Below are 25386 nucleotides of genomic sequence, written 5' to 3'. Positions count from 1 at the left end.
TCAAAGGAAGGAGAAATAGAAGTGATTTCGTCACTGGAATATACTAGTCATCAGAACAAAAAGAGGAAATAAATGAAGAGTTTAAGATGGATACCTTCAACTTTTCCAGCATAGAAGGGGAGCTTGCCAGAGCCTGTGTTCTACTAGCATAACCTCTGAGCATTTTGGAAGTGAGAGTCACTCTATGAAGAGGCATTAAAGTTTTAAGCAAAATTTCTGTAAAATGGAGATATTAATTCTTGCCCTGCCAGGAAGATAAGCAGGTACAAGAAAGAAAAGTACTGACGGGAAAAGCACATTGGCTCTGGAGCCAATGGTGAACGTAGGCCCAAATCCTATCTTTGCTACTTACTGATGATTTGGGGCTCAACTTAACCTTTCTCTGACTTAACCTTTCATTTTCCCTCATCTATAAAGTTATGAGGTTGGGCTGGATGGCTCCGAAGATCCCTTGCAATTTTCAATCTAGAATTCTATATCACATGTTTATTTGAGGAACAAATGAGATAATGAATGACTGTTTAAAACAAACAAACAAACAAACAAACAAAAACAAGCCATAAAGCATTGCAAAAATTTGAGGTGGTACTCTTAGAAGTATTTGATGGGGCAGTGATAGGTAAGGGTTTTAAAAAAAAAAAGAAGGCTTTGAATATAGTCAATCAGGCAAAGCCTAAAGAGGTTAAAAAAAAAAAGATGTCAGGGGCATCTACTTTAAACTCATACACACACATTCTATCAATTCAAAGGAGAAAAGAGTGGCTTCTGCTTTTTTAATGGAAGAAACTTGAATTTAAAGTACTCTGTGCCAGAAAAATATTATTTTTGTTACTATTTCTGTCCAATAAAGCAACTGTCAATCTTAAATGCTCCAACCTTTGACAACCATTCATTCAATAAACTAGATCTATGAGTAGCTTTCTGAGGAAAAACTGAAATATATAAGCCTGGCAAAAAGCAGAGAAATTTGTATCTTCTTTATTGACCTTAGGGATAATTTCATCCTTCAAAAAAAGTAGAAGCAACAAGAGGGAAATTCTATTCTGCATGAGATTCTCATTAATAGTAAAGAACAACTGGCTGTTGGAATGTAAATAGTGGGGAACCCTCAGGTAGGAGATGTTCCTTCCTATAAATTATGATGAAGGAGAACAGTCTGAAATACCTTCTAGATTTTGGGAAAGAAGATTTAAATGGATTCAAAGAAGAGGTAGGTAGGATCTCAAGGACTAAAAAGGCTTCAGGATAAGTCAGTCAGCCCTGGAGGGTTGGGAGATACTCAAGTGTGAAATTCTGAAAACACAAAGGGAAACCACTGAACTGAGAAATGAATGGGATTTTCCCAAAAAGACACACATGTGGATGCACAGTGAACTCATAAATCAGCTCAGATTTTAAAAAGAAATATATGGAAAATGGAGACAAGACCAGTTAACAGAGGATGAATAGAAGAAAATATAAATACCAAATACTACAAGAATATTAAAGCTTAGAATGTGCTGAGGGTGGCAAGGGAAGATAATGGACAATAAGAAAAGGTTTAGTTTTTTTAGGTAATTGGGAGAAAAGGAAGGCTCAAAGAAGGGAATGTAGCTTTACTCTGAGTGATGATAGTAATAGCTAATAATTATATATAGTGCTTTAATATTTACAAAGTGCTTGTGTTATTTATTTGGTCCTTACAACTATGTGTACCATTATTATTTCCATTTTCCATAGAGGAAATTAAAGCTGAGAGAGAAGTTGAGAGACTTGCTAGCTAGGTCACATAGCTAGCAAGTATCCGAGGCAAGATTCAAACTAGATCTTCCTGACTCCCAAAACCAGGGCTTAATAAACGTTTACTGAATTCAATGACAAGACCTGGTAAAGGGTATCAAAGGCCCAAATAAGCTTTAAAATAGAAAATACCTATAGAAAATGTAAGGCCCTTTCCTTCAAAAGTTTTCTGCAGATCAGTCACAAATTTCTGTCTTATATTTTCTTTCTGTGGAGAAAACAAAAAGATATCAGTTACTGACTGAATTTGATTTTTAGATTTAGTATTTTAGATAGCATTTTTCCTTATTATCTCTTAGAGGTACAAACCCAACAGTGGTATGACTGGATTAAGGGGCAAGCAGTCCTTTAAAACCCTTTGTGCATAGTCCCAAATTGCCCTCCAGAATGGTTGGACCAATTTACAACTCCATCAGCAATGTATTGTCTCAATTTTTGCCACATCCCCTCCAGCATTTATCACTTTCCTTTGCTGTCATATTGGCCAGTCACCTAGGTATGAGGTGGTGCCTCAGTGTTGTTTTAATTTGCATTTCTATAATCAGGAGGGTTTAGAACACTTTTTCATGTGTTTATTGATAGTTTTGATCTCTTTATGGGAGAATTGGCTATTCATGTCCCTTGACCACTTACTGATTAGGGAATGGCTTGTTTTTTGTAAATCTGACTTAGTTCCTTATACATTTGGGAAATTCAACCTTTGTCAGTTTTGTTATAAAAATGTTTTCCCAGTTTGTTGCTTTCCTTCTAATTTTGGTTGCAGTTTTTTTTTTGTACAAAACCTTTTAAATTTGATTTAATCAGTCATTCATTTTATATTTTATAAAGTTCTCTATCTCTTGCTCAGTCTTAAATTCTTTCCTTTCCCATAGATCTGAGAGGTATACTATTCTATGTTCACCTAATTTATTTATAATTTCTCTCTTTATATTTCAAGTCATTTACTCATTCCGAATTTATCTTGGTGTAGGGTGTCAGATGTTGATCTACACCTATTCTCTCCCATACTATTTTCCAATTTTCCCAGCAGTTTTTGTCAAATAATGGATTCTTGTCCCAAAAGCTGGGGTCTTTGGGTCTTGCTGAGGTCATTTACTCCAAGTCTATTCCACTGATCCATCCTTCTATCTCTTAACCAGTACCATATTGTTTTGATGATCACTGCTTTATGAGATCTTAAACTGTAGGCCTCCATCCTTCACATTTATTAGTTCCCTTGATATTCTTGATTTTTTGTTTTTCCAAATGAATTTTGTTATAATTTTTTCTAATTCTATAAAAAAGTTTTTTGGTAGTTTGATAGGTATAGCACTGAATAAGTAAATTAATTTAGTTAGCATTGTCATTTTTATTATATTAGCTTGTCCTACTCATGAACAATTAATGTTTTTCCAATTGTTTAGATCTAGTTTTATTTTTGTGAAGTTTTGTAGTGTTCATGTAATTTCTAAGTTTGTCTTGGCAGATAGATTCCCAAATATTTTGTTACCCAGAGTTATTTTAAATGGAGTTTCTTTTTCTAACTTTTGCTGCTGATTTTTATTGGAAATAAGTAGAAATGCTGATGATTTATGTGGATTTATTTTGTATCCTGCAACTTTGCTAAAATGGTTATTTCCATTAGTTTTTTAGTTGATTTTTTTGGGTTCTCTAAGTATATCATCTTCAAAGGGTGATCACTGCCTACTTTAATCCCCTTGATTTTTTTTTCTTCTCTAATTGCTACAGCTTGCGTTTCTAGGACAATATTAAGTAATAGCGGTGATAATGGGCATCCTTGTTTCACTTCTTATCTTATTGGGAAGGCTCCTAACTTGTCCCCATTGCAGATGGGGACAGATACTTGCCGATGGTTTTAAATAAATTGCTTATTATTTTGAGGAAAGTTCCTTATATTCCTACATTTTCTAGTGTTTTTAATAGGAATAGGTGTTGTATTTTGTCAGTCTTTTCCTGCATCTATTGAGATAATCATGTGGTTTCTGCTAGTTTGGTTATTGATATGGTCAATTTATGTGGATAGTTTTCTAATGTTAAACCATCTATGCATTTCTTGTATAAATCCCACCTGGTTATAGTGAATAATCCTTGTGATGACTTGTTATAGTCTCTTTGCTAGTATTTTATTTAAGATTTTTGCATTTATGTTCATCAAGAAGATTAGTCTGTAGTTTTCTTTCTCTGTTTTTGGTCTTCCTGGTTTGGGAAATCAGTACCATATTTGTGTCATAAAATAAATTTGGTAAGACTCCTTTGTTTATTTTGTCAAATAGAAATTTAATTTTAAAAGGTCAAATTTTTTCCCTTGTTTTTTCTTGGAAACAAAGTAATGCATCTTAGCTCACTTTCATAAATATAATAGTTGGCCAAGGACATTTAGGAAAGACTTACTTTATCTAGTTCATAAAATTCAAGTCGTTCTTCCTGGCTGCAGCTTCTTCCGATAGGAGACACATTTAACATCCCATTTCGGAACTCAATGAAAGTGCCCCTGAAGAGAGAAATAAACTGGAGGAGAGGTTCACTAAGAAATAATTATTTGCACATTTTCTAACTTCACAAAGAGTGGTTGAGACATTGGGTAACTTGAAAAAAGTCAGTGTTCATTTTAGATGAGATGAGGACACATCTCTACAATACGAGTCAATGTCAAACAACTCAACTAGAGATTTAAGGTCATGTACTATATTTGTAAAATTGCAATGTTTTATTTGGTGAAAAGTGTTATATAAACAGCAATACTACTGATATTACAAATAGCAAGAAATATCTGAGTAAAAGATGTACACTTTTAGTTATATCTAGACTTCAGTGCTTAGTTTCAGATAGTTATTTTGTAAGAAAGACTAGATATGGAGGCAGCCAGGTGGCTCTGTGGACAGAGAGCCAAGATTAAAGACAAGAGGTCCTAGGTTCAAATCTGAACTCAGACACTCCTAGCTGTGTAACTCTTGGCAAGTCACTTAACCCCAGTTGCCTAGCACTTATCACTCTTCTGTCTTGGCACTGATACTTAGTACTGACTCAAAGGTGGAAGATAAAAGTTAAAAAACAAAAAAAACAAAAACAAAAAAAACCATGAGACTTTAGATACATTGTTTTTACTAGAAACAGCTCAAAAAACATTCTTAAAAACATCCTTTTAGCTTTTGTGCTAAATGAGAGACAAAAATACTCAGGGAGAGATTAATCTTAAATTATAGTTTTGAAAGTCCTACAAAAATTAGTTTCACAAATAAATTCTTTATGACTCCAGACTGAGTTTTCCATAAAATATATCCCAAGTTTACCCTGAAAAAAAGATAAGAAACAATTCTTTTGTGTTATTAAAAATCCTATGTGTCAAGTTTCTAATAATCAAAATAGAGCTTCTTCCATCTAGTAATGTATAGTACAAGCTATATTTCTATATACCTTTGAACACTCATTCACTTCAAATTATTTTTTAAAATTATCTTTCTTAGGTCAAAGACATAATTTAAAATATGAAAAAAAAAGTATTCCATAAAAAGGGATCTCTTTTGTATAAAAAAAATAAAGATGAAAGTTGCTAGTTGATAAATTATTAGTCTATGATGAAATGTGGTAATCCCTAGCAGGAATTCCCTTATACTCTCTTAGTGGTCTAATTTGTAGTAAATAAACTAAACCTTTAATTGTTACCAGTAGCTTCTTATAAGTGCATTTGAACCTTCATAATAACAATTATAAAGATCCTAAGAAAGATCTTAAATTAAAAAAAAAAAGTATTACACAGTTTACTTTCTATGGCAGACAGGTATCTGTCAATACATTTTAGATAAATTTTTAGTAAGGCTTTAAAAAAAAAAAGAGTATCTTAAACTACCAATTCAAAGAGTTCATTTTTTTGACCACTCTGATTTTTACCAGACCTACAAGAATCATTTTGGACATATCTTAATCTTTGGTTCCAGGGACCATAAAAAGTTTTTTCCCAGTGTTGCTGCCTAGGTCACTAAATTACTCTATGTCATTCTGTGATGAGAGATGGTGTGGTATGGCAGATAGAGCTAGCCTTAAAGTTATGAAGACTTGGTTCAAGTTCCACCTCTGACATACTGACTTTGTGACCCTGAAAAAGTCAGTTAACCTCTTTGTGGTTTGGACAACTTTCTAAGACAGGAAGTTGCTGAGAGATACCAACCTGCCTGTGTTATCAGAGAAAGTTTTCTGTTCCTATGAAATCACAAGTCCAGGTCTGTTCCCTTATCCTTTAGCCCTACCTTTTCTGAGATATACTTCATCTGATAAGGCCTTTGCTCACTGATCAGAGTAATTTGCAGGCTTTCCCCCTACCTTTCAATAGTCTGAATTTATTCCAACAGTATAGCATATCCTTGAAACATGTGGCAGTTTTCGGATTAAAATTAGTAGTGAGCCCACTAATAACAGTGTCTAAAGTATCAGATCTATATCTAGATGGAGGATGCATATCTTGATTATGGATAAGGACATACACCCACCTTTTCTTTGGCAGCTTAATCTTTTACCCACCTTTTCTTTGGCAGCTTAATCTTGGCAATGTAACTCAGACAATAGTTGATTAAATCTTGGATTAGTTCTTCACCCAGATGACCCTGAATATTCTAAACAAATAAAAAACTTCAGAGTTACTAGATTCAGTATGATTAATTTTTCATATAGCTTTCTAATCAATCAAAGTTGTTATATGATTAGAGGCAAATGTGTGAGATTAATGTGTATCATCATCTTTATTTTTTCTTCCTTTAGTCACCCCATGATTAAACAAAGTCAGGTTAATCACAATAGTGAGTTTATGAAGCAGATGTGTTTTCTACTTCAGTATTCTGGATTCTGGATTCATGGGCTTGCAAATGCTTCCTATAAAATCTATAGACTCTCCCTCTTCTTAGATAATACTCAGTTAAACTCTCAGTGAAATCAAAAGAGAAAGCAGGTTGGAATACCCACTATCAAATTGCTTCTAGAATCTAAGCACAATATACTACCTCTTTCCCCAAAAACTGTTTTTTTAAAAGATCTACTTGTGCTAAGGACTACATCATGTCGAAAAAGTCATTAGAATATGCTATATAAAGTCAGTCCTTTTGTTTCCTACCCTATTACCAAAGCATGGCTATCATATCAGATTTTATTTTAGAAACTTACTATAATAGTGCAAAAAAAGTTTGGAGACTCTGAAACAGACCTACCTGCTTACACAGAAATTTGCCATCTTTGTATGCTACCAAACCATTTTCTGGAAAGACGTAATCATATTTTTCAAGCACTAAAAATAAAAATGAGTAGCAAATCATAATGCAACTTATTTATATGTTTCTATTCAAGACTGATTAAAAAAATACAAGTGATGTGATAAAAAAGAACATCAGTTTAGGAATTAGGAGATTTGGTAATGAGTTGGGGTTCTACCATTAGCTGTATAAAATTGGGAAAATCAGCTCATACGGCTTTGTATCTGTTTCCTCATATGTAAGATGAGAGGATCAGACTTGCTGATCTTGGCAGCTTTAAAATTCTGTGATTCAGTGACCCATCTTCTAACAGTCTAGGTATTACCCTATTACGTGGCACCAGGACACCACACCCTCCTATGGAAGTCCTAGAAGATGGCAGGACTATTGTTCTGTAATTAGTCAGGGATAAGAGAGGGAGAAGGGAAGAATATCAAGACTAGACAATGGAATTCAAGAGACTAAATTTATCCCATTAATTTTGTCATTTCAGAGATTTAAAGCATCACAACATGGTAAGAAAGATCAAATGATGGGGAAAATAGTCATATGCAGGCAAGATATAATCTCTGATTCTCAGAATCTTTAAAGCAAAACAGCAAAACTTGCATATTAAACTATAACCTGGAAAGTAAAAGACTATACTCAAAAGAATGATCTCAAGTTCTGAGGTGGCTAAGGTCAACAATAATTCAAATTATGCCTAGTATGTTATTTTAAGCTGAGTCGACTAATATTTGTAGAACCAAATTTATTTACCTGCTGGTAAGTAATTCCAGTAATTTCTAAAATAAAAAAGCTGTTGGGTAAAAAGGAAATAGGAAATCCACCATATGGGAGGTGTCCAGGCTTAGAGTTGCATGTGACAATATTTTAAACATCATAATTTTCTCAAAAGAAGTTAATATTTTACTAAGACAGTAATCGCTTTTTACCATCATCTCCCAGCTGCTCCCGCACCTTCTCAAAGTCTGAGCCTCCTACTACTCCAATTTTTAACTTCTGCCTCAATTTTTGTAAAAAGGCATCCATTTCTTTGGTGATTTTCTGTATATTAAAAAGGAAAAGACAAGCCAATTAAACATAATTTGGGCAAAGAATTCAAATTACAGAATTGTATAACTATGTCTTTTTTGGCATATGTGACTTTCTTGTGGATAAGTAAAATCAGATCAATTAGTATTAACTTTGTTGTAGCAGATTAGATTAAGAGATCTAACAGTGCCATAAAGGAGAATAGTTTACAACTGAAAAACAAGAGGGCTTCCTCCCTGTATGACAGGCTCAAGTCAAATATTTTAATTTCATTTGTAAATACTTCAGTGTTTCTTATTGATCACCAGATCAAACAGGATAGCTGAAACCATAAGCCAAAGCAAAACACAACAAGGAAAAATTTGCTTAGACCCACATTAACATACACTGAATAGTTTTAACAATCATATTTCTTTTATCAATCATATTTTTAACATACATGTAATACTTTGAAAAATTTAAAAAGCATAAAATCCAAATACAATAGATAAAATCTGGGAATTAAAAAATGCAAACTGCACTATGTATAAGTATCTCAAAATTCAAAATGACATAAACTGAGTATGGAAAAGAATGCTTGAAGGAGTTTTTTTATAGCTCTAGCCAGATAAGGAAAAAAAAACAAAAAAGATTGTTCTGAGTTGGAAAATATCAGAAATTCAACATGATTTCTTCTCTAAAGAAAGTTTCATGTATGTAAAATTTACCATATCTTAATTTCACAGCAAAACGATGAGTTAAATCACCAAGAATACTTCTTCAAGGGCAAGTCTATTGACCAGACTAAAAGCAATATCTAGCTATGCATAACCACAATTAAAATCCTAGAAATTTTTGTTTGAGTTTTTGTATAAGTAATTACTTCCATGTTCTTGGAGTCAAGAGACCTTAGTTTGAATCCCACCTCCAACTCCTCTAAATTGTGCGATCTTTGCATGATTTTACAGGATGGTGTAAGGAAAATTTTTTGTGAGACTTAAAGCACTATATGTAAAATATTACTGATGATTACAAGGAATTCTTGCTATGAATGTAAAACAATGCTTTAATAAGCCCATGTATCAGTTTTTGATATATTATATGGGCACAACACTAACCAACTAGTTCCTGAACAAATGTCCACAAGATAAAGGCTCAGAAAATAATTAAGCAAAAATTGCTTAATAATATGACTATAGCTGCGATATATATAGGTTATTTTCTAATTTTGTAATTTTCTAATAATCATGTTATATTGAAAGTAATGTAATATATTTCTACTAACAAAAGATGTGTTGCAATAATATTCTTCACATATTACAGCAGGATAAGACCCTAGAGATCAGTTGACCCAACACCTTTATTTTATAAAGGAGAAAACTAGGGAGGTAAAGTGATTTGCTTAAGGTCACACAACAAGTCAACAGCAGAGGCAGAATTAGAACTTGGATCTCTGAATACTACATGTGTGCTCTTTTGATGACCAATTCTTTATTTTGCCAGGAACTTTATCCTTAGAGACAGGTCTAAATTAGGAACCATTGCTTATGTTATAGGATGTCAGAAGTAGTAAAATTATATCACTGGAAAAAATAAAATATGCATGGGGAATCTTGGGGCAGAAGGGATAATGGGTCAATGTTAGAAGATGGGAAGGAAACCCTATATTCAGGCAAAGGAAGAGACTGGAGACATAAGGTCTGAAGGGAGAATGATTTGCATATAATCATGTTATGATCAAGAAAGATTTCCTGATCTTGTTATGGCAAGGGACACTGGCTCCTCAACCAATGAAAAGCAACTGGAAATAAGTAGATTTTGAGAAGCAGCTTCAGCTGAAGTCCTAATTTCTCTTTCTCAGAAAAGGAGGCCATCTGGTGGAGACAAAAGAACCAGTTTTCTCAAAAAATTTCCCCCTGTTCAGAGTCATGGAATATTGCTGGAAGGGAATCTTAGAAATTATTTGAACTATCCCCTCATTATATAGACAAGGAAACTGAACAGAGAGTAAAACCTTTTATTTCATAGGTATTCACAAAAGGCTTAAAATGAAAATGGATTTTTTGGGTAGTACAGAAAACCCAACCATTAAAAATATTAGTGAAAGGATTACAACATTACAACTGGAACCGACCTTAGAAGTCCTCTTTCTAATGTCTTCAAATCACAGCTGAGAAAACTGAAGTAAAGAAAGTTAAATGATTTGACAAAGAATTGAGAAAATTAACCCCTCCCTCTTCTTGGAATAGATGGAAGGTTATGGATACGGAATAATTCGTACAGTCAGATTCCATTGATGTGTTGATTGGTTTGGATTAACTGATTTTCTTCCCTCTTTCACTTTTATTCTTTGTTATGAGAAATGGCTTGCTGGGCAGTATAAAAACAAAAGATATCAGTGAAAATGTTAAAAAACATAAATGGAGCTTAGGAATCATTTTATTAAACAGAGATTTGTAGCACTTGCATTTTCTGACTTGTCAGCAAAGAGGATATAAAGATTATTTTAAAACTATTTTGATTAGTAAATTGTAAGTCAAAGGTCAGCCTGGTAAAGTGGAAATAGTGCTGAACTTGGAATCAGAAGACCTGGGTTTGATTTTTTTGCTCTAGCACTCAATAATAGCTTTTAACTGACTTAGTCACTCAACTTCTGAACTTGTTTGTTCATCTGTAAAATAAGGATTCATTTCACTCATGAAGCATTTATTTAAACATCTGCTATGCTTCAGATAGGAGCAGGTGGGTGGTGCAGTGGATAGAGCACTAAGTCTGAAATCAGGCCATCTTTCTGAGCAAGTCATTTCACCCTGTTTGCCTCAGTTCCTTATGTATAAGTAAATAGCAAACCACTCTAATATCTTTACCAAGAAAATCTCAAATGGGGTCATAAAGAGTACAGAAAACCCAACAACAACCTGCTTCAGGTGGAGAAACAGTATGTCAGTGAATAGAAAGCTGTCTCAAGACTCAGAAGACCTGGGTTCAAGCACCACTTCTAACATTTGGCCATGTGTAGACAAGTCTCTTAACCTGTCAGTGACTTATAAATCAATTCCTATTTATTTACTTCCTATTATAAGTCATTTCCTATTTACATTAGTGGAAGACATCTTTACTGGGAGTTCCCCCATGTTAATGAAATAAATCCCTACAAAACCCCCTCTTCTAAGGACACTAAGACAAAAATGGAGCAATCTCTTTCTTTAAGGAATTCACGTTATTTATCAGTTAATTCTCCTTAACTCATGGGGTAGTTGTAAGGGGGAAAAGACATTCTATTACTAGTAATTATAATTAAAAGGCTCCATTCCAAGTGTGTCTCTTTCAAACTCCCAGAAAGACAACCACTACCACCACCAACCAACCTCCTTCAGGCCCTTGTCTCTTTCTTGTGTCACTTCCCCTAATTCCATGGCTACCAATCACAGCTGACCCTCTGCTCTAGAGCTGCCCAGAAGGCAGTCAAGTTAGTCAATTCTAATTTGTTGCCCACTACCGCACACGTGGGTCACAGACCTCTCACTTCATGATTAAGTGGAATATTTTCACCTTTGGTGATTAGATCTAACATGGGCAGATCTTCCCCCTCAACTTTAAGTACTGTTCTTACAATTTTGGGGATTAAATCAACAAATAGACAGGGGATTACAATTTAATCTTCACAGTCAGGGAAGAGCTAAGTACTTTCATTGTTACAATCAGGGGAGAGCCAAACCCAATCTTCAAAAATTCATAGCATCAACAGTGAAATATTTTTCTTAATGATATATCCTACTTCAATCTCAATTTGCCCAGTTCCCTCATACATTATCCTCCAGGAAGCCACTTTAAAATAACTGGAAATAAGGTGCAAAGTCTTTTCTTTCCATTTTAACCAACTGAACACACAAACCCTCACTCCTTCCCTCACCCCAAATTGACTTGTTCTTATACACAAGGAAAATATTTAATGTACAAAGGAGGCAATCTATTCAAGGAGCCATTAACTTCTGGGAATTGATTGTAACTTACATTTCTTTTGCATTTTAGGCCTCCCCACATTAGTCTAAGATGGTAGTAAGTGCAACAGAAAGCTCTCATTAACTACTTTACGGGTCACAAGCCCCAGGGTTCTGTTTCAGATATAACATTAACTGAATGACCCTGGGTGAAGTCAGCCACTCTGTGCTTCAGTTTCCTTACCCAAGGAATGTGAATAACACCAGTCTTAGAAACCTGAATGGAGAGTAAATGAGTGGCAGCTGTAGGATTCAGAGAACAGATTTATGTCCTGTCCATTGTTGCACCTAGTTTACAGTATCTCTTCAGGAAATTTTGGAGCTCTGGATAATGCTATCATATGTAAATGTTTACTAATCCAACTACTACCTGATTGCCCTTCCTTCAATTTTCAATACTTTAATGATCCAAGGTTTATTTAGTACTTCCTTGACCAATGAAGACTTCAAGAAATCCTCTGTATCTCAGTAGGTGGTCTTCAAGGGTTGTTGTGGCTAAAAAGTTAATCACTTGTCTTTGACTTGGGCCAAAAGAAGAATATACTATTTAAGTATCTGGTAGGAGCTCATATTCAGCCAGCAAAGCCTCAGAGTACCCAGTATCACCTCCATGCTACAATGAAAGCTGAGGAGTTTAGAAAAATAACTGCTCCTTTCACTCCTTACAAACTGTCAGGAGAGCTCAAGAGCTCAATACTTGACTTGGTCTTATACACTCCACCCTTTGCCCTTATATTTGGGGCCTTCAATTTACATACTGATGAGCTCTCAAATGCCCCTCATCTCATTATCAACCACTTTTACAATCCATAACTCTCAAATTGTTCGATCTGACCACAACTTATGAGTCTTCCTTCCCCTATTGCTTACCACTTCCTAAACCTATACTTCACTCTTAGTGCAACCCTAACCATTTTTCTCCTTTCTGTTCTCCCAGGGAATCATGCTTGTCTGGTCTCATTCTTTTCCCCTTCAAAAGTCTGATCCAATCAGTTACTTTACACTGTCCTCTATCCATTAATCTCTTGCTTTATTGCTGTGAAATCCTTTCTAAACCCCAACCCTGAATTATTTCTGTCATTCACTTCCCTATTCAAGTACTACATGGAAGTTACAAACTTGGTGACTGAGTCTACTACAATCTCATGACCTTACGTAATCCAAATTGAGATCCCACTGCCTTCTACCAATTTTTTTACTCTTCCTTGCCTGACATGCTTTCAATTCTCTCCAAAGAGCCCCCCCTGCAATATCTAATCAACTGTCAATGCTTGTTGTTTCTACCTTTAAGCCTCTTGCATTCCTCTTCTCTTCACTTAAAGATACCACACCATACCACACCATTCATCATATGTCATCAGAACTATTGCAATAACCTAGTTGGTTCTACTGCATTCACACTATTTACTCTCCAATATATCCTCCTCACTGATACCAAACTGATATGTCTAAAGAACATGCCTGATTACAACACCATCTCTATTCAAGAAGCCTCAAGGCTATTATTTTTAGGCAAACAACAACGACAAAAAAAAAACCCACCTCTCTAGCATTTAAAAACTTACCAATCTGAGTCTCTGAACAAAATATTTAATCTCCCAACTTTATTGCTACTGCACAGACTGTCTCTCCTTGTTATTAGAATGTTTTCTTTCTCTTTCTGCCTCTTGGAAGCTTAGCTCCTTTCAAGTTTCTACTCAGTGTAACTTCCCACAAGAAACCTTTTCTGGCTTCTCCAATTATTAGTGTTCCACATCCTGCATCTCCCACTAAATTGCTTTGTATAAGGTTTATATTTACTTAGTAAACAAATAAAATCCCTAAATAAAATCCATGATCCTTGAGGGATGGAATCATTTTCTTTTTTGTCTTTGTGTCTCAAGCACTGAATATATAGTCATGGTAGTCTCTCTGTGACTGAGAATGACAATTGTCTTTGTGCATTTTCATCTATGTTATATACATATATAATAGTATATATTGTGACAACTTTGTTTTATGGAACCCCCAAGTCTACCTTTGTCCCTTGGGGATTTGCCTTAAGGGAAGTCCCAGACTGACCTTGTCTCAGACTGAACAATAAACCTTAAAGTATTCAATGATCTCAGCTTAGATAGAATTAGTAGATATAATCAAATTTTAAATCTACTTTTGTCTTGAAAGTTTCTCCTATTGTATCAGAGACCTCTCCCAGGTGGTCCAGCTCCAGGCTGGAATCCTCCTTCCCTAGTCACTATAGTAAAGCCAACCAATAGAACCTTCCTGTCCCCAAACAGTTAACCCCAAAGTTATTTAAGACTCCAAGTTCTTCAGCTCATTGGAAAATCTCCTTTTGAGGTGCTTTTTCCCTGGAGACATTGTTCCCAGAGCTTTGTCTCAGTGTGGTATCTTGCACACATGACTGTAGGGCCAATCAGGGCAGTATCTTTCTTGACTTGATTAAAGACTTGTTCTAACTACTTTAGTGGTTCTGTTTTTCAAAGTTGACAATTGTATATATATATATATATATATATATATATATATATATATATAAATCAGTGCTTGCTGAAATGAATCATACTAAACTGCACTTTACAGTATTAGGCATTTTGCTTGGTTCTATTCAGGAGTTTTATCCTTTCTGTTCAGACCCCATGCCTGGAAGAGACTCCTTTCATACTTATACTCTATTTTTTGAAGAGCTTCAAGAGAACTCTGATATTATGTCGTCTGAAACCTCTGCTGTTTATCCCCTTTGCTGAAAGTGATCTCTTCCTCAATTAAAACCAAAACCAAAACCAATTTGTCTGGATTTCTCTTTTGCCCTTATACCATTCTTCCTTACAGCACATTTAACTGCATGATCTTATCTTGTCCTATTAAAATAAAAGTCTACCCTTTTACCTTTAGGGATTATGACTCATTATTGTATGAAGCTAGGTGGCCTGAGTTCAAATCCCTATATAGGCATTTAGCTATGTGACATTCTAGGTCAATCACTTAAATCTCTGGAAGCATGCGGAGTCCTCACCAGGTAGTTGCTAGACTCAAACGAGATAACTAACATATGTAAAGTACTTGGCAAACCTTAAAGCAGCATATAAAAGCTATTATTATTACTGTAACCCCAAGTAGGCAGTTAATAATTTGCTGTTTTGCCAAACTAAATTGTTTTGACTCTTCAATGAAATTCAAGCACCCAATGGGCTTAAAGGAATAGTGCTTCCTTCTAATCCTCCAAATCCCTCCATTGGAAACTCTTGCTCACAGACCTAACACCCAAACAACCCCAGCAGGCAAAGCTGGAGGGTTTATCAAAGGTCAGACTTCTCCCCAAACTGTACATGTCTGAGGGCATTTTTTTGGGGGGGGGGAGTAAAAGGAGGTTACAAATTTTTATTTGGGGAGACAGGGCAAAGGAAGCTTAGCTGTTCAATGGCCCTGTGGGATCACTCCTGGATTTAGAGTCAGGAGTTAAAAGCTTCCGAATCCTGACCCTTCTTATTAAATGTGGGATCTTGAGCAAATCCTCTTTGGGCCTCAGTTTCTACTACTGTAAAATGAAGAGATTGGTTGGTCCAGATCACAGGTGATCTTTAAGGCTACTTCTGTTTCTATGTCCTAGGACTTCATAGTCTCCGGAAGTTGTGGGAGGCTAGCCTCTGAGTGACCAGGCCTTGCAGGATTTCTGCTTTCTCTCTCCCCGCCCCGCCCCCAACACACCCTGGGGAAACTGAGGCTCCGTGATGCTGGTGGCTGTGTGGGTTGGGCTCAGGGTCTGTTTACCTGTCGCGGAGCGGTGAGGGTGCCGTCGATATCGAAGAGGCAGAGAACAGGTCCGGGAGCTGCCATCCTGACACTTTTCACAAACCAAAAGATACGCGTTGGCACTTGAAGCTTCCGGGATTTGCTTCACGAGCTGCGGGGCATGCCGGGAAAGTGAAAGACTAAGGAGGTCACCTAGTCGCAGCCCCGAATCCTAGAGCCTATGATATCTCCGGAACTACAACTCCTAGGATGCAACGCGACAAGTTCCCATCCCATCCTTGAATCGGTACACGTACACCACGGCGCCAAGTGGTTCCGGGGGACAGAACGGGTTCGCTTCCGGAAATGAGAGGCAGTATCATGGTGAGCGGCTGATGTTCCGAATGTGGGAGGTGGGAGGTGTAGAGTCTTCCGAGAAGGGCAGCTGACTAGATCCCCTAGCTAGGAGTCCGAACTTAGTTGCGTAATCTGCAGTAGGGTGGAAGTACCTTTCCTGTCGTGGGCCGCGCTTTGTGGTCCTTCAGGCCTTAGACAGTTAGACAGTTATCACGTCATAGGGTCGTGAGGCCGATTCAATTCAGTAAATTCAACAAACATTTATTAAGCAGCTACTATGTGCTTTGTACTAAGGTATTGCACTATGCCCTGAAGATGCAAAAAGAGGTAAAAGACAATCCTTGCTCTGTAGGAGCTTCCAATAAAACGGAAGAGATCACATGCAAATAAATATATGTAAAGCAAGTTACTTACAGGATAAATAGTAAATAATTAAAAGAGGGAAAGTGCCTGGATTAAGGGGGGTGTGGAAAGGCTTCTGGACACATCGCACCACGCCCCGTCCTCCACTCCACCCTCCCAAACCCTCACCCTCCTCCCCACCCCACCCTCGACATCCCCTCCCTTAACCCGGACTGGGAATCTTGGCACTGGGGTCTGCTGCCCCATTCTCAGGCTTACACCTCATGGGCCCGAGAAGTTTCTTCCCTTGATCGTTTGCCTCTATCCCTTTCAGAATTCCCACCTCACCTCATCCCTCACTCTTCTTGGTAAAGCCAGAGTCATTGTTTAGGCAGTTGTTCCCGTGACCCCAAAACCGGCTCAGCCTTCCTACTCCCGGGTTAAACTATCTTAGTTCCTTTTACTAATAGACTTTACAATCTTTTTTTGACGTTGTCCTTCATGTGCTCTACACAACAGCCAAACTGGCCTTATTGCTATTTCCAGAAAAATATGTAACTCTCTGAAATGTTCTTCTTTCCTCACCTTTCCCTCTTTTTCCATAACTTCTTTCAAGGCTTGTTTCAGATGTTATCTTCTAAGGGAAGACTTCCTGATTCAAGTACCCTCCCACCCCCACGTACCTTTTTAATGTCTTAATATTAACTCTTAACACAGAAGAGGGTCAAGGACTCGGCAGTTGGGGTTAAGTGACTTGCCTAGTCATACAGCTAGTAAGTGTCTGAGGTCAGGTTTGAATCCAGGACCTCCCAACTTCATATTATCCACTGTGCCACCGAGCCACCCCTTCAGCAAGCATTTATTAAATGACTCATATCAGCAGCTGTGCAGTGTACTGGATATACAGAGAATGACCAAAAAAAAAAATAGTCCCTGTTTTCAGGGAGTTGGTAGTCTAATAGAGGAGATAGAATTCAAGCAACTATGTTCAAACAAGCTATACAGAGGATAAATTGGAAATAGTTAACAGAGAAGGCTCTAGAATTAAGAAGGATTAGGAAATGTTTCCTGTAGAAGGTGAGATTTAGCTGGGACTTGAAGTCAGGAGGCAGACATGGACAGAAAGAATTCATAATGTTTTGTTTGAGGAACAGCATGGAAACCAGTATCACTGGATCACTGAGAAGGAAGAGGCCAATAATGAAGTGATAAGGTTAGACCTGTGATTTAGGAAGATCACTTTGATACAGGAGAGGAGGATGGACTGGAGAGACTTGAGGCAAGGAGGCCAATCAACAGGCTACTGTAGTAGTCTCAGTGGAATGTGATGAGAACCAGCAGAGTGTTGACATTGTCAGAGGAGAGTGGGCAAATTATGAGAGATGTTGGGAAGGTAAAATCAGGGCTTGACAACTTACTGGGTGTGGGAGGTAAGAGTGAGGATGACATCTGGGTTGTGAGCCTGAGATATTTGCATTGTCTTTATTTTTGTTTATCTTGCTTGTTTATATGTTATACTTTTGAGGGTAAAGACTCAACTTCCCTATCTGTTACTTTATATTGGAATGTGTGAAAGAGTTTCTTTTCCCTTTTTAGATTTCCATCTTCAGAACTGGTTTCCCAATTCGTTGGGTGTCCTTGTTGCAGCCTCGTCCTTGGTTTTGCAGGATGCAAGTTTCCAGTTTGCATGTGGGCAGACCTATCTCCATATCCCCTGATAAACCACCTACCATAGAGGCTGAGAAATTCCAGATGATTTATCGGTTCCCTGGCATCAAATTCTGTGGGTCACTGTCCCGGCTGAAAATTCTACAGACAGGAATTACTGTGGTAATATTGCCACCTGGCTTTTACTTTTATATGCAGGGCCTCATTCCCCTGGACTCCCTCTTTCTCATGAGTGGTGTTGCTAGCTTTGCCCTAGCCATGTTGTATTTGATTAGCCATTTCTTTCGTCGGCTTGTTGGGATCCTTTATGTAAATGAGGCTGGCACTGTGTTGAGGGTGGCACACCTGACCTTCTGGGGCCGGCGTCAGGACACATATTGCCCAGTGGCCAAGATAATTCCTGTATCTGATACCAGTGAACACCCCTTTGATGTGTTCTGTAAGATAAAACAGTACGATGGTGAGCAGACCTTCTACTTAACACTTCGTTTTGGACGCATCCTGGATAGGAAACGCTTTGTGAAGGTGTTTGGGAATCTCCAAGGACATCATTGATGGTTTGGCGGAAACAAACTCCTGGATCTTACAGAAATGTGCTTTCACAGAAGCTTTGAATGGTAAAGCATATCTCCTAGGACTTAAACTAGAAAGGGAGGCTAAGTGTCAAGAAACTGAGGGTCTGGTAGCAGTCAACAGGCACCTTTTGTGTGTTAGCCGCTTTGTCTTTCAAAGTCAAGAGCTGAAAAAGGAATGTACTCTGGAACCTTGGAACTGCTTTTAGTGGTGCAGTGAGAATTGATTTTCCGTTTGTGTACTTTTTCTGGAAAAAGGAAGTTTCATCCCTTTCAGAAAGACAGCTTTGTGTTCTCCTCAGAAATAGGATTGAAATCAGAAGGGCATACTATCACAATTGGATTTTTTTTTTAACCTTTTAAACAGTCATACACTGTTAATGTTGCAGTCTAATAAAAGCAGTTTTGGGGGTTGATTATTTTGAGTTGTCATTTTTTGATGTATTTCTATTTTTTACAGAGCTTCAGCAGAGCACCATCACCCACTGGGTGATACTGCTGATGTCTTAGTAGGAAGAAGGATAAACTGTCACTGGTCACCAAGTGGCTCTAATGAAGATCTTCAACAGTTGTTGTCTACCCCATGCTTATGTTTTGGGGATGGGAGAGAGCTACAGTAACTTGATTCGTGGTCAAAGGAATTAAAAAAAAAAAAGTGGATCTTTTCAAGTACTTCAAGCAAATCATGAGATGTACCATCCCATCAAACCTGAAAGCAGCCTTTCAAGTAATCTTCAGTTACTCCAGTTACTTGTATAACTGGGATATGCAAAGATACTTTAACTCATTGGTAAATTTGCCTTATGTCAAAAAGATAGGAGAGGCAAGAGAATAATATAAAATATTCCAGGAAAGAGGAAGTATGTGGGAGAGACCTGGAAAAAAAAGATTATAAGGACAAAGGAAAAATTTCCTCACATTTTTGTTCGTTTATATTGATGAATGTAAATGAAAGATCCCAAGTTTACCTTTAAGTTTCAGCAGTTACCTCTTAATGTTCACTTGAAAACATTGCAACTTTGGTCCACAGGATTTAGAACTATAAGGGATCCCAGGAATAATTTCAGTAAGAAGCACTTCTTTTCAGAAAAGGCATTTATGCAGTCCTTTAAATATGAAGTTGATATTATTAACTATCAAGATATGCCAAGTTACTTTTTTAGTTGTGGGACATGGTATAACGGCCTTGGAAACTCAGCTTCAGTTTCCTCTTCCATAAAGAGTTTGTAAGTGATGGTTTCTAAGGTGACTCCAATTCTAAACCTAAATCTATGATCCTAATACTGAGACTTGACACCAATTGTACCTTGAACAAATGTATACTCTCAGGAGATCTGGATTGTAGTTCAAACTCTGCCAACTAAGGAATTGTGTGAACTAGGTTAGTCCCCACTGTTCTTTGAGGTTTAAAATTGAATTCAGGCATTACCACCAGAGGGCGCAAAAAAAAGCAAATTGTTGGTAATCTTAAACTCAACCAGACTTGGCAACAAACAAAACAAAAAGCAGAATTGTGGCTTCTGTAACCCAGTTCTGGCAATTGTCTCAATTTGTTATCAATGAGCCCTCTGAGGTCTTGTCTGACCCCTACCTAACTCATAAGTCCTACATAAATCAATCTGAAAAAAAAGGATGTGATCAACAGACTGAAGAATTCTTTTCCAAATAATAAAACGACTTGCTTTTTAAGCCATTAAGCCAGCTTTACACATGGACTATAAGACAGTAAGGAAAAGCAAATTAACTCTTTGGCATGTTAGCAGCTGTCTTTTGGACAATGGAATGGATCCCTTTATAACTACTTTCAGAGGATGGGATTAATACTTGGATTAAAAGTGCCCATATTATATCAATATGGATGTATAATTTTTAGAATATGACTTAGTGTACCTAATTTTATGTATGGACCTGTGTTTTAAGTAGATTCTACTATCAATGAATATAGTAGCCTAGAACATATTGGTCTAGAGTCAGGAAGACCTTGGACACTTAGTAGGTGCATGACCCTGAGGAAGTCATAATACTTGACTTTCGAATCCTAATTTCTCTTTTGTAACATGGAGTCATATTAGATAATGTATACAATCCCTTTTAGCTCTAGAGTTATGCTCCTATGATACTGCCCAAAATTTGGCCTTGTGCATGCAAACTTATTTGATTATAATCTGTTATATCTACATAATAGAACCTAGTATTTACAAATTACACATTATCTAATTTGATCATTAGAGTAACCTTGTGAGATCTCCATTTTACAGATGAGGAAACTGAGACAGTAATGTCTGAGACTGGTTTTGAACTCTGCTCTTTCTGACTCGAAGTTCACGGCTCTATCTGTTATACCACCTGGCTGCCTGTGCTACATCATGTCATTGGATCTCTTCAGTGGTGTTGCTGTGTTCAGAACTTCCTCCTTTCTTGGTACACTGCCCAGGGCCTTCCTACTGGGGGGAATACCACCCCTGTGCCAAGTTCCCCTCCTCAGCCCTCTAGAGATCTATGACCCAGAAATGGGTAGTGGGTAACAAAGTTGCCAGTTCAAGTCTGTCCCTGACCCTATGCCCTGGTTTGGCTCTGGAAGAGGGGGCAGCCCAGTACAGGTTTGGAACCTCCTCTTGCCCTGGTGCATAGCCTTTCCCTAGGCACTGAAGTGTTTGCCTAGGGAGCCTTAAGTCAGACACTATCTTGATGGTGGTTCCAGTCATGCTGTGCCTTGAAGACTGGAACTATTTCATTTTTGTGCATAATGGTACTGGTAATGTGTGAAATTCCCCAAAGGCTGTATTTTAAGTTAAAAATATTAATTTGTTAATATGCTACTTAAGATTTTTAACTTGCTGATGGACTCCCTCACAATCCAGAAAGAGACAGATAAACTAAAGCTGGGCAGAATTATCTAGCTGGGCTGGCCAAAAAAGGTTGACTTCCTATTGCACAAGCCAATATATACTCCTTCTTATGTCATCAACTCAGTTCCTCCCTAGGACATCTCTGATTGAAGGACAGTCACACAGGAAATTAAATTAGTGACCAGAACCCCTTCATTCCAGAAAGGGGAGTGTTCCAAGGATGTCAAGAGGCTTTCCATTGGCTGCCTAGCCACCTTCATTACCTAATCATGAATTCATTACACATAAATAAGGAGCAAATTTCCATTTTTCCAGTAACAAAAGCCAGCCCAGTGATATGTCTTTAACTTGGTTGGATCCAATCCAGTTTCATGGCCCGGAGGAAGAAACTGTTTGCCTCAGCTTTAAAATCAAACTGTTCTTGGGGGCCAAAGGAGGAACATTTCTCAGAAAATATCCCAATTCAATATTAAGTTTCCACAGTACTTAAATGCTGTTGATTTGAAGTGTTTCCTATGTATCAGAATCTTTGATGGCTTTCTATTGTCTACTAAGTAAAGTTAAAATTCCTCTTCCTACCTTTCAAGATCCTCAAGAAAATAACATCTTCTTACCTTTCCAGCCCTATCTTATATTACTCCCCTCTTCTCCCAACCTATTTACGCTCCAGCTATACTGTATTGTTCTCTATACCCCAATATGGCTGGAGTAAGAGAAGACTCATCTCCACAAGAGGTGGCCTTTTCTTTCTTGCCTTCCATCCCTGGCCCCTCCTCTGGCCCCTGGCTGTTCTAGAACTCATGAGATAGAAGGGAATCCAATGATTCCCTCCTGGTGACATAGCGGACTATTGGGTCTTACCATCTGCCTTGATGTGGCTTACTAAGGTCCTTCAGATCTTACTATATGCTTGGCCTCTATGTTGTGGTCCCAGCATTGTCAAATGACTTAATTTATGTAGTCTAAGGACCCATGGGCCCTCTATCTGCACTAATATTTATTATACTGCCACATCCTTAGGACTTGTGAGCCTTTCTATCTGCCTTATAGCTGGCAGTTTCTTCTTGTCTTACTCCAAGTACAGTGAATTTTTTGAGAGCTAAGGCTGTCTCACTTTTTCCATTTGTCTTAGTTTTTAACATAATGTTTGGCATGTAGTAAGTGCTCATTTATTCTTACATTGCTTGTCATGCCTGGAATATCCTCTTTTTTCTTCTTAGTCTATTGAATTCCCTTACATCTTTTAAATCCTAACTCAAATGCTACTTAGAAGGCACCTTCTTGATCTAATGAGTTGGTCTTCCTCCTTGCTTTCATAGCATTTTGCTTTCCACCTCTAATGCACTTATAATGTTTTATAGTTATTAGAGGTTAGGCACTATTTCCTTTTTGACTTTTTTTTAGCACCTAGCACATTCTGATATATGGTTAGTGTTTAATAAATGCTTGTTGATTGATTGCAGACTTCACCTCTCCCACTTCACTAGCTCCATAAGGGTAGCTACTGCCTTATTTGAACTTTGTAACTCCTAGCATAATGCTCTGCACATAGAATATTATTATTATTTTTTTTTTTAAAATAAACCCTTACCTTCCATCTTGGAATCAATACTGTGTGTTGGTTTCAAGGCAGAAGAGTGGTAAGAACTAGGCAATGGGGATCAAGTGACTTGCTCAGGGTCACACAGCTGGAAAGTATCTGAGGCCAGATTGGAACCTAGGACCTCCCATCTCTAGGCATGGCTTTCAACCCACTGAGCTACCCAGCTGCCCCCTGGAATATTCTTAATAAGTATAGAAATGAAGGGAATTGTATTGATAGTACATCTCTGCTAAAGATTAAATTTATCCAGTAATAGACTTTATTGGTATTTGTTGAATTTTAGTTAATTCAGCAAATATTCATTTGATGATATGTAAGACAGTGCTAGGTGCCTGGGATTCACAAATAAAAATGTGCCACAGTGTTCTGGGCCTAGAGTTAGGAATAGCTAAATTCAAATATGCCCTCACTAGCTGTGTGACCCTGGGCAAGTCAATTTAACCTCCATCTGCCTCAGTTTCTTTATAACATGGAGATAATAGTAGTACTTATTCCCAGGATTGTTGTGAAGATTAAATGAGATAATATTTGTAAAGTGCCTTGCAAACTTAAAGTACCATCATTGAAAAATAGTATAATGGTTGGGGATGTAGACTCTAAATGAACATCCTACTGCAAACATCAACAGCATGGAAATAGGTTCTGATCAAGGACACATGTAATACCCAATGAAACTGCGTGTCAGCTGCAGGAAGGGTGGGTGGAGGGGAGGGAGGGAAATAATGTGATAATTGTAACCAAGGAATAATGTTCTAAATTGACTAAATAAACTAATTCAAATGGAAAAAAAATAAAATTACCTTGTACTTAAAAAAATATAGTATACACTGCCTTCAAGGAGCAGGGCCAGACTTTTTTTTTTTGCATTGGCTATTACTATTATTCCAATGGATATGATAGAACTTTAACATTCATGGACTATAACTTATTTGGCAGGCTAATTATTGTTCGTTGGTTTGTGTTTGCTAAAGTTTAAAAGTAACTAGGGTTAGGGGCTTTTAATTAGTTTTTTATGACATTTGAGCTTGTAGGTCTGTTTCTTGAAAGTAATATGGCACCCTTTAACAAGCCTCCCTTTTCACTCCCCTGCATAAAAACCAGAGTCCAATTTTTATGGCCTTGTTTTGATGCTATTCCATTCAACTGTAACATCCTGTGTTATTAATCAGGAGGCTTTACTACCTCTGGCTGTGTTTATATAGACTCTGTTTATAAAATAATCATTTTACTGATTAACAGCCTGAGTTCACTCTGAGATTCATTTAGGGCTATAAATTGTGCAGGTGATGAGGATTCATATTTAAGAGTAAAAATTATCTTTAAGGAAATACTGCATACTTGTTTTAGAGGACAAGAAGACACATATCTAATTAGGTTACTAAGCGGGGAGAAAAGAGAAGGAAAATACAAAAGAGGACTAGGTTCAAATTCCATTTCTGCTGCTTATTACCTGTGTGACCTTGGACAAGTTGCTTACCTTCTCTAGGTCCCTTTCCTTGGCTATAAAAAGGAGGGGATTGGCTTAGATTAGAAGTGTCAAAAACTTGACCCACAACACTCCTGAGTTTGGCCCAAACTAGATTAAAATGTAATTGGGAAATATTTGACAAATAAAAATACCAAAACCCTATGGATAAATATAAACTCCATAGATAATAGGTTTAAAAACCAAGTCAGTATTATTATAAGGAAGAGAGGGTTAGAGCAATTTTGCAAGGCATGAGACTAACAGGGAGAGAATTCTAGAATGGAAAGTAAGGAAGAGACAGTTAACTGAGGTTTAGGGGTCTTTCTCTGGTTTTGACCTAGAGAGATGAGCTGCTTTTCCATAGTGGCTGATACTACCTTATATTACCCTCTATTCCCTATGTTGTTTTGCTATCTGGCTGCCCTAACTGTTCTGCTACTCTGCTGCCTTGCCTGCTTTGCTGATTGGTTTTATCTACTTCAGTTCTTGGTGATCCTGAACCATCTGGCATCTGAATGTGAGACCAGGCCTGGGTCCTTTTGGATCTAGGACCTTCCCTGGGCCCTCTCTCAGGCTTACACAGACCCTTTCCTTAAAACCAGCTAAGGAGGGTTTAGTTTAATTTAGCCAAGATCAGGGATTGGAGATTTAGGCGGTTAGGGCAGCCGGACAGCAAAGTTGCTCTAACCCTCTCTTCCTTATAACAGTATGCAGCCCACAGGGATTTTTGTGTATGGGTCAATTGCCTCTAATTCAATTTGAGTTTG

At 37.3% G+C, this 25386-nt stretch overlaps 2 protein-coding genes across 3 annotated transcripts in view; one reads left to right on the top strand and one right to left on the bottom strand.

The window, feature by feature from the left end:
- The window catches only part of PMM2 (phosphomannomutase 2), a 31392-nt gene extending 15454 nt beyond the window's left edge, over positions 1-15938 (bottom strand). Inside the window, exons 1-7 of one of the 2 annotated variants that reach the window (XM_007498676.3) lie at positions 15800-15923; positions 10165-10209; positions 7952-8063; positions 6975-7051; positions 6295-6386; positions 4171-4270; positions 1912-1987 (exon numbers count right to left, since the gene is read on the bottom strand). In XM_007498676.3, coding sequence (XP_007498738.1) covers positions 1912-1987; positions 4171-4270; positions 6295-6386; positions 6975-7051; positions 7952-8048 — 442 coding nt within the window. In that variant the 5' untranslated portion in view covers positions 8049-8063; positions 10165-10209; positions 15800-15923. Of the gene's footprint in view, positions 1-1911; positions 1988-4170; positions 4271-6294; positions 6387-6974; positions 7052-7951; positions 8064-10164; positions 10210-15799 lie in introns of both variants that reach the window. The other variant, XM_001376810.5, reaches the window with a different exon arrangement.
- An 87-nt stretch (positions 15939-16025) lies between these two features.
- TMEM186 (transmembrane protein 186) lies at positions 16026-19115 on the top strand. Its single transcript, XM_007498675.2, has 2 exons — positions 16026-16144; positions 18056-19115. Exons 1-2 carry the CDS (start codon positions 16127-16129, stop codon positions 18680-18682), a joined length of 645 nt encoding a protein of 214 aa, XP_007498737.1. The 5' UTR covers positions 16026-16126; the 3' UTR covers positions 18683-19115.
- Positions 19116-25386: the final 6271 nt, after the last annotated feature.

This window comes from Monodelphis domestica, chromosome 7, assembly GCF_027887165.1.
Source record: "Monodelphis domestica isolate mMonDom1 chromosome 7, mMonDom1.pri, whole genome shotgun sequence".
Classification (NCBI taxonomy): domain Eukaryota; kingdom Metazoa; phylum Chordata; class Mammalia; order Didelphimorphia; family Didelphidae; genus Monodelphis; species Monodelphis domestica.
Note: the sequence above shows the minus strand (reverse complement) of the source record. Positions and strands in the feature narration are given on the sequence as shown.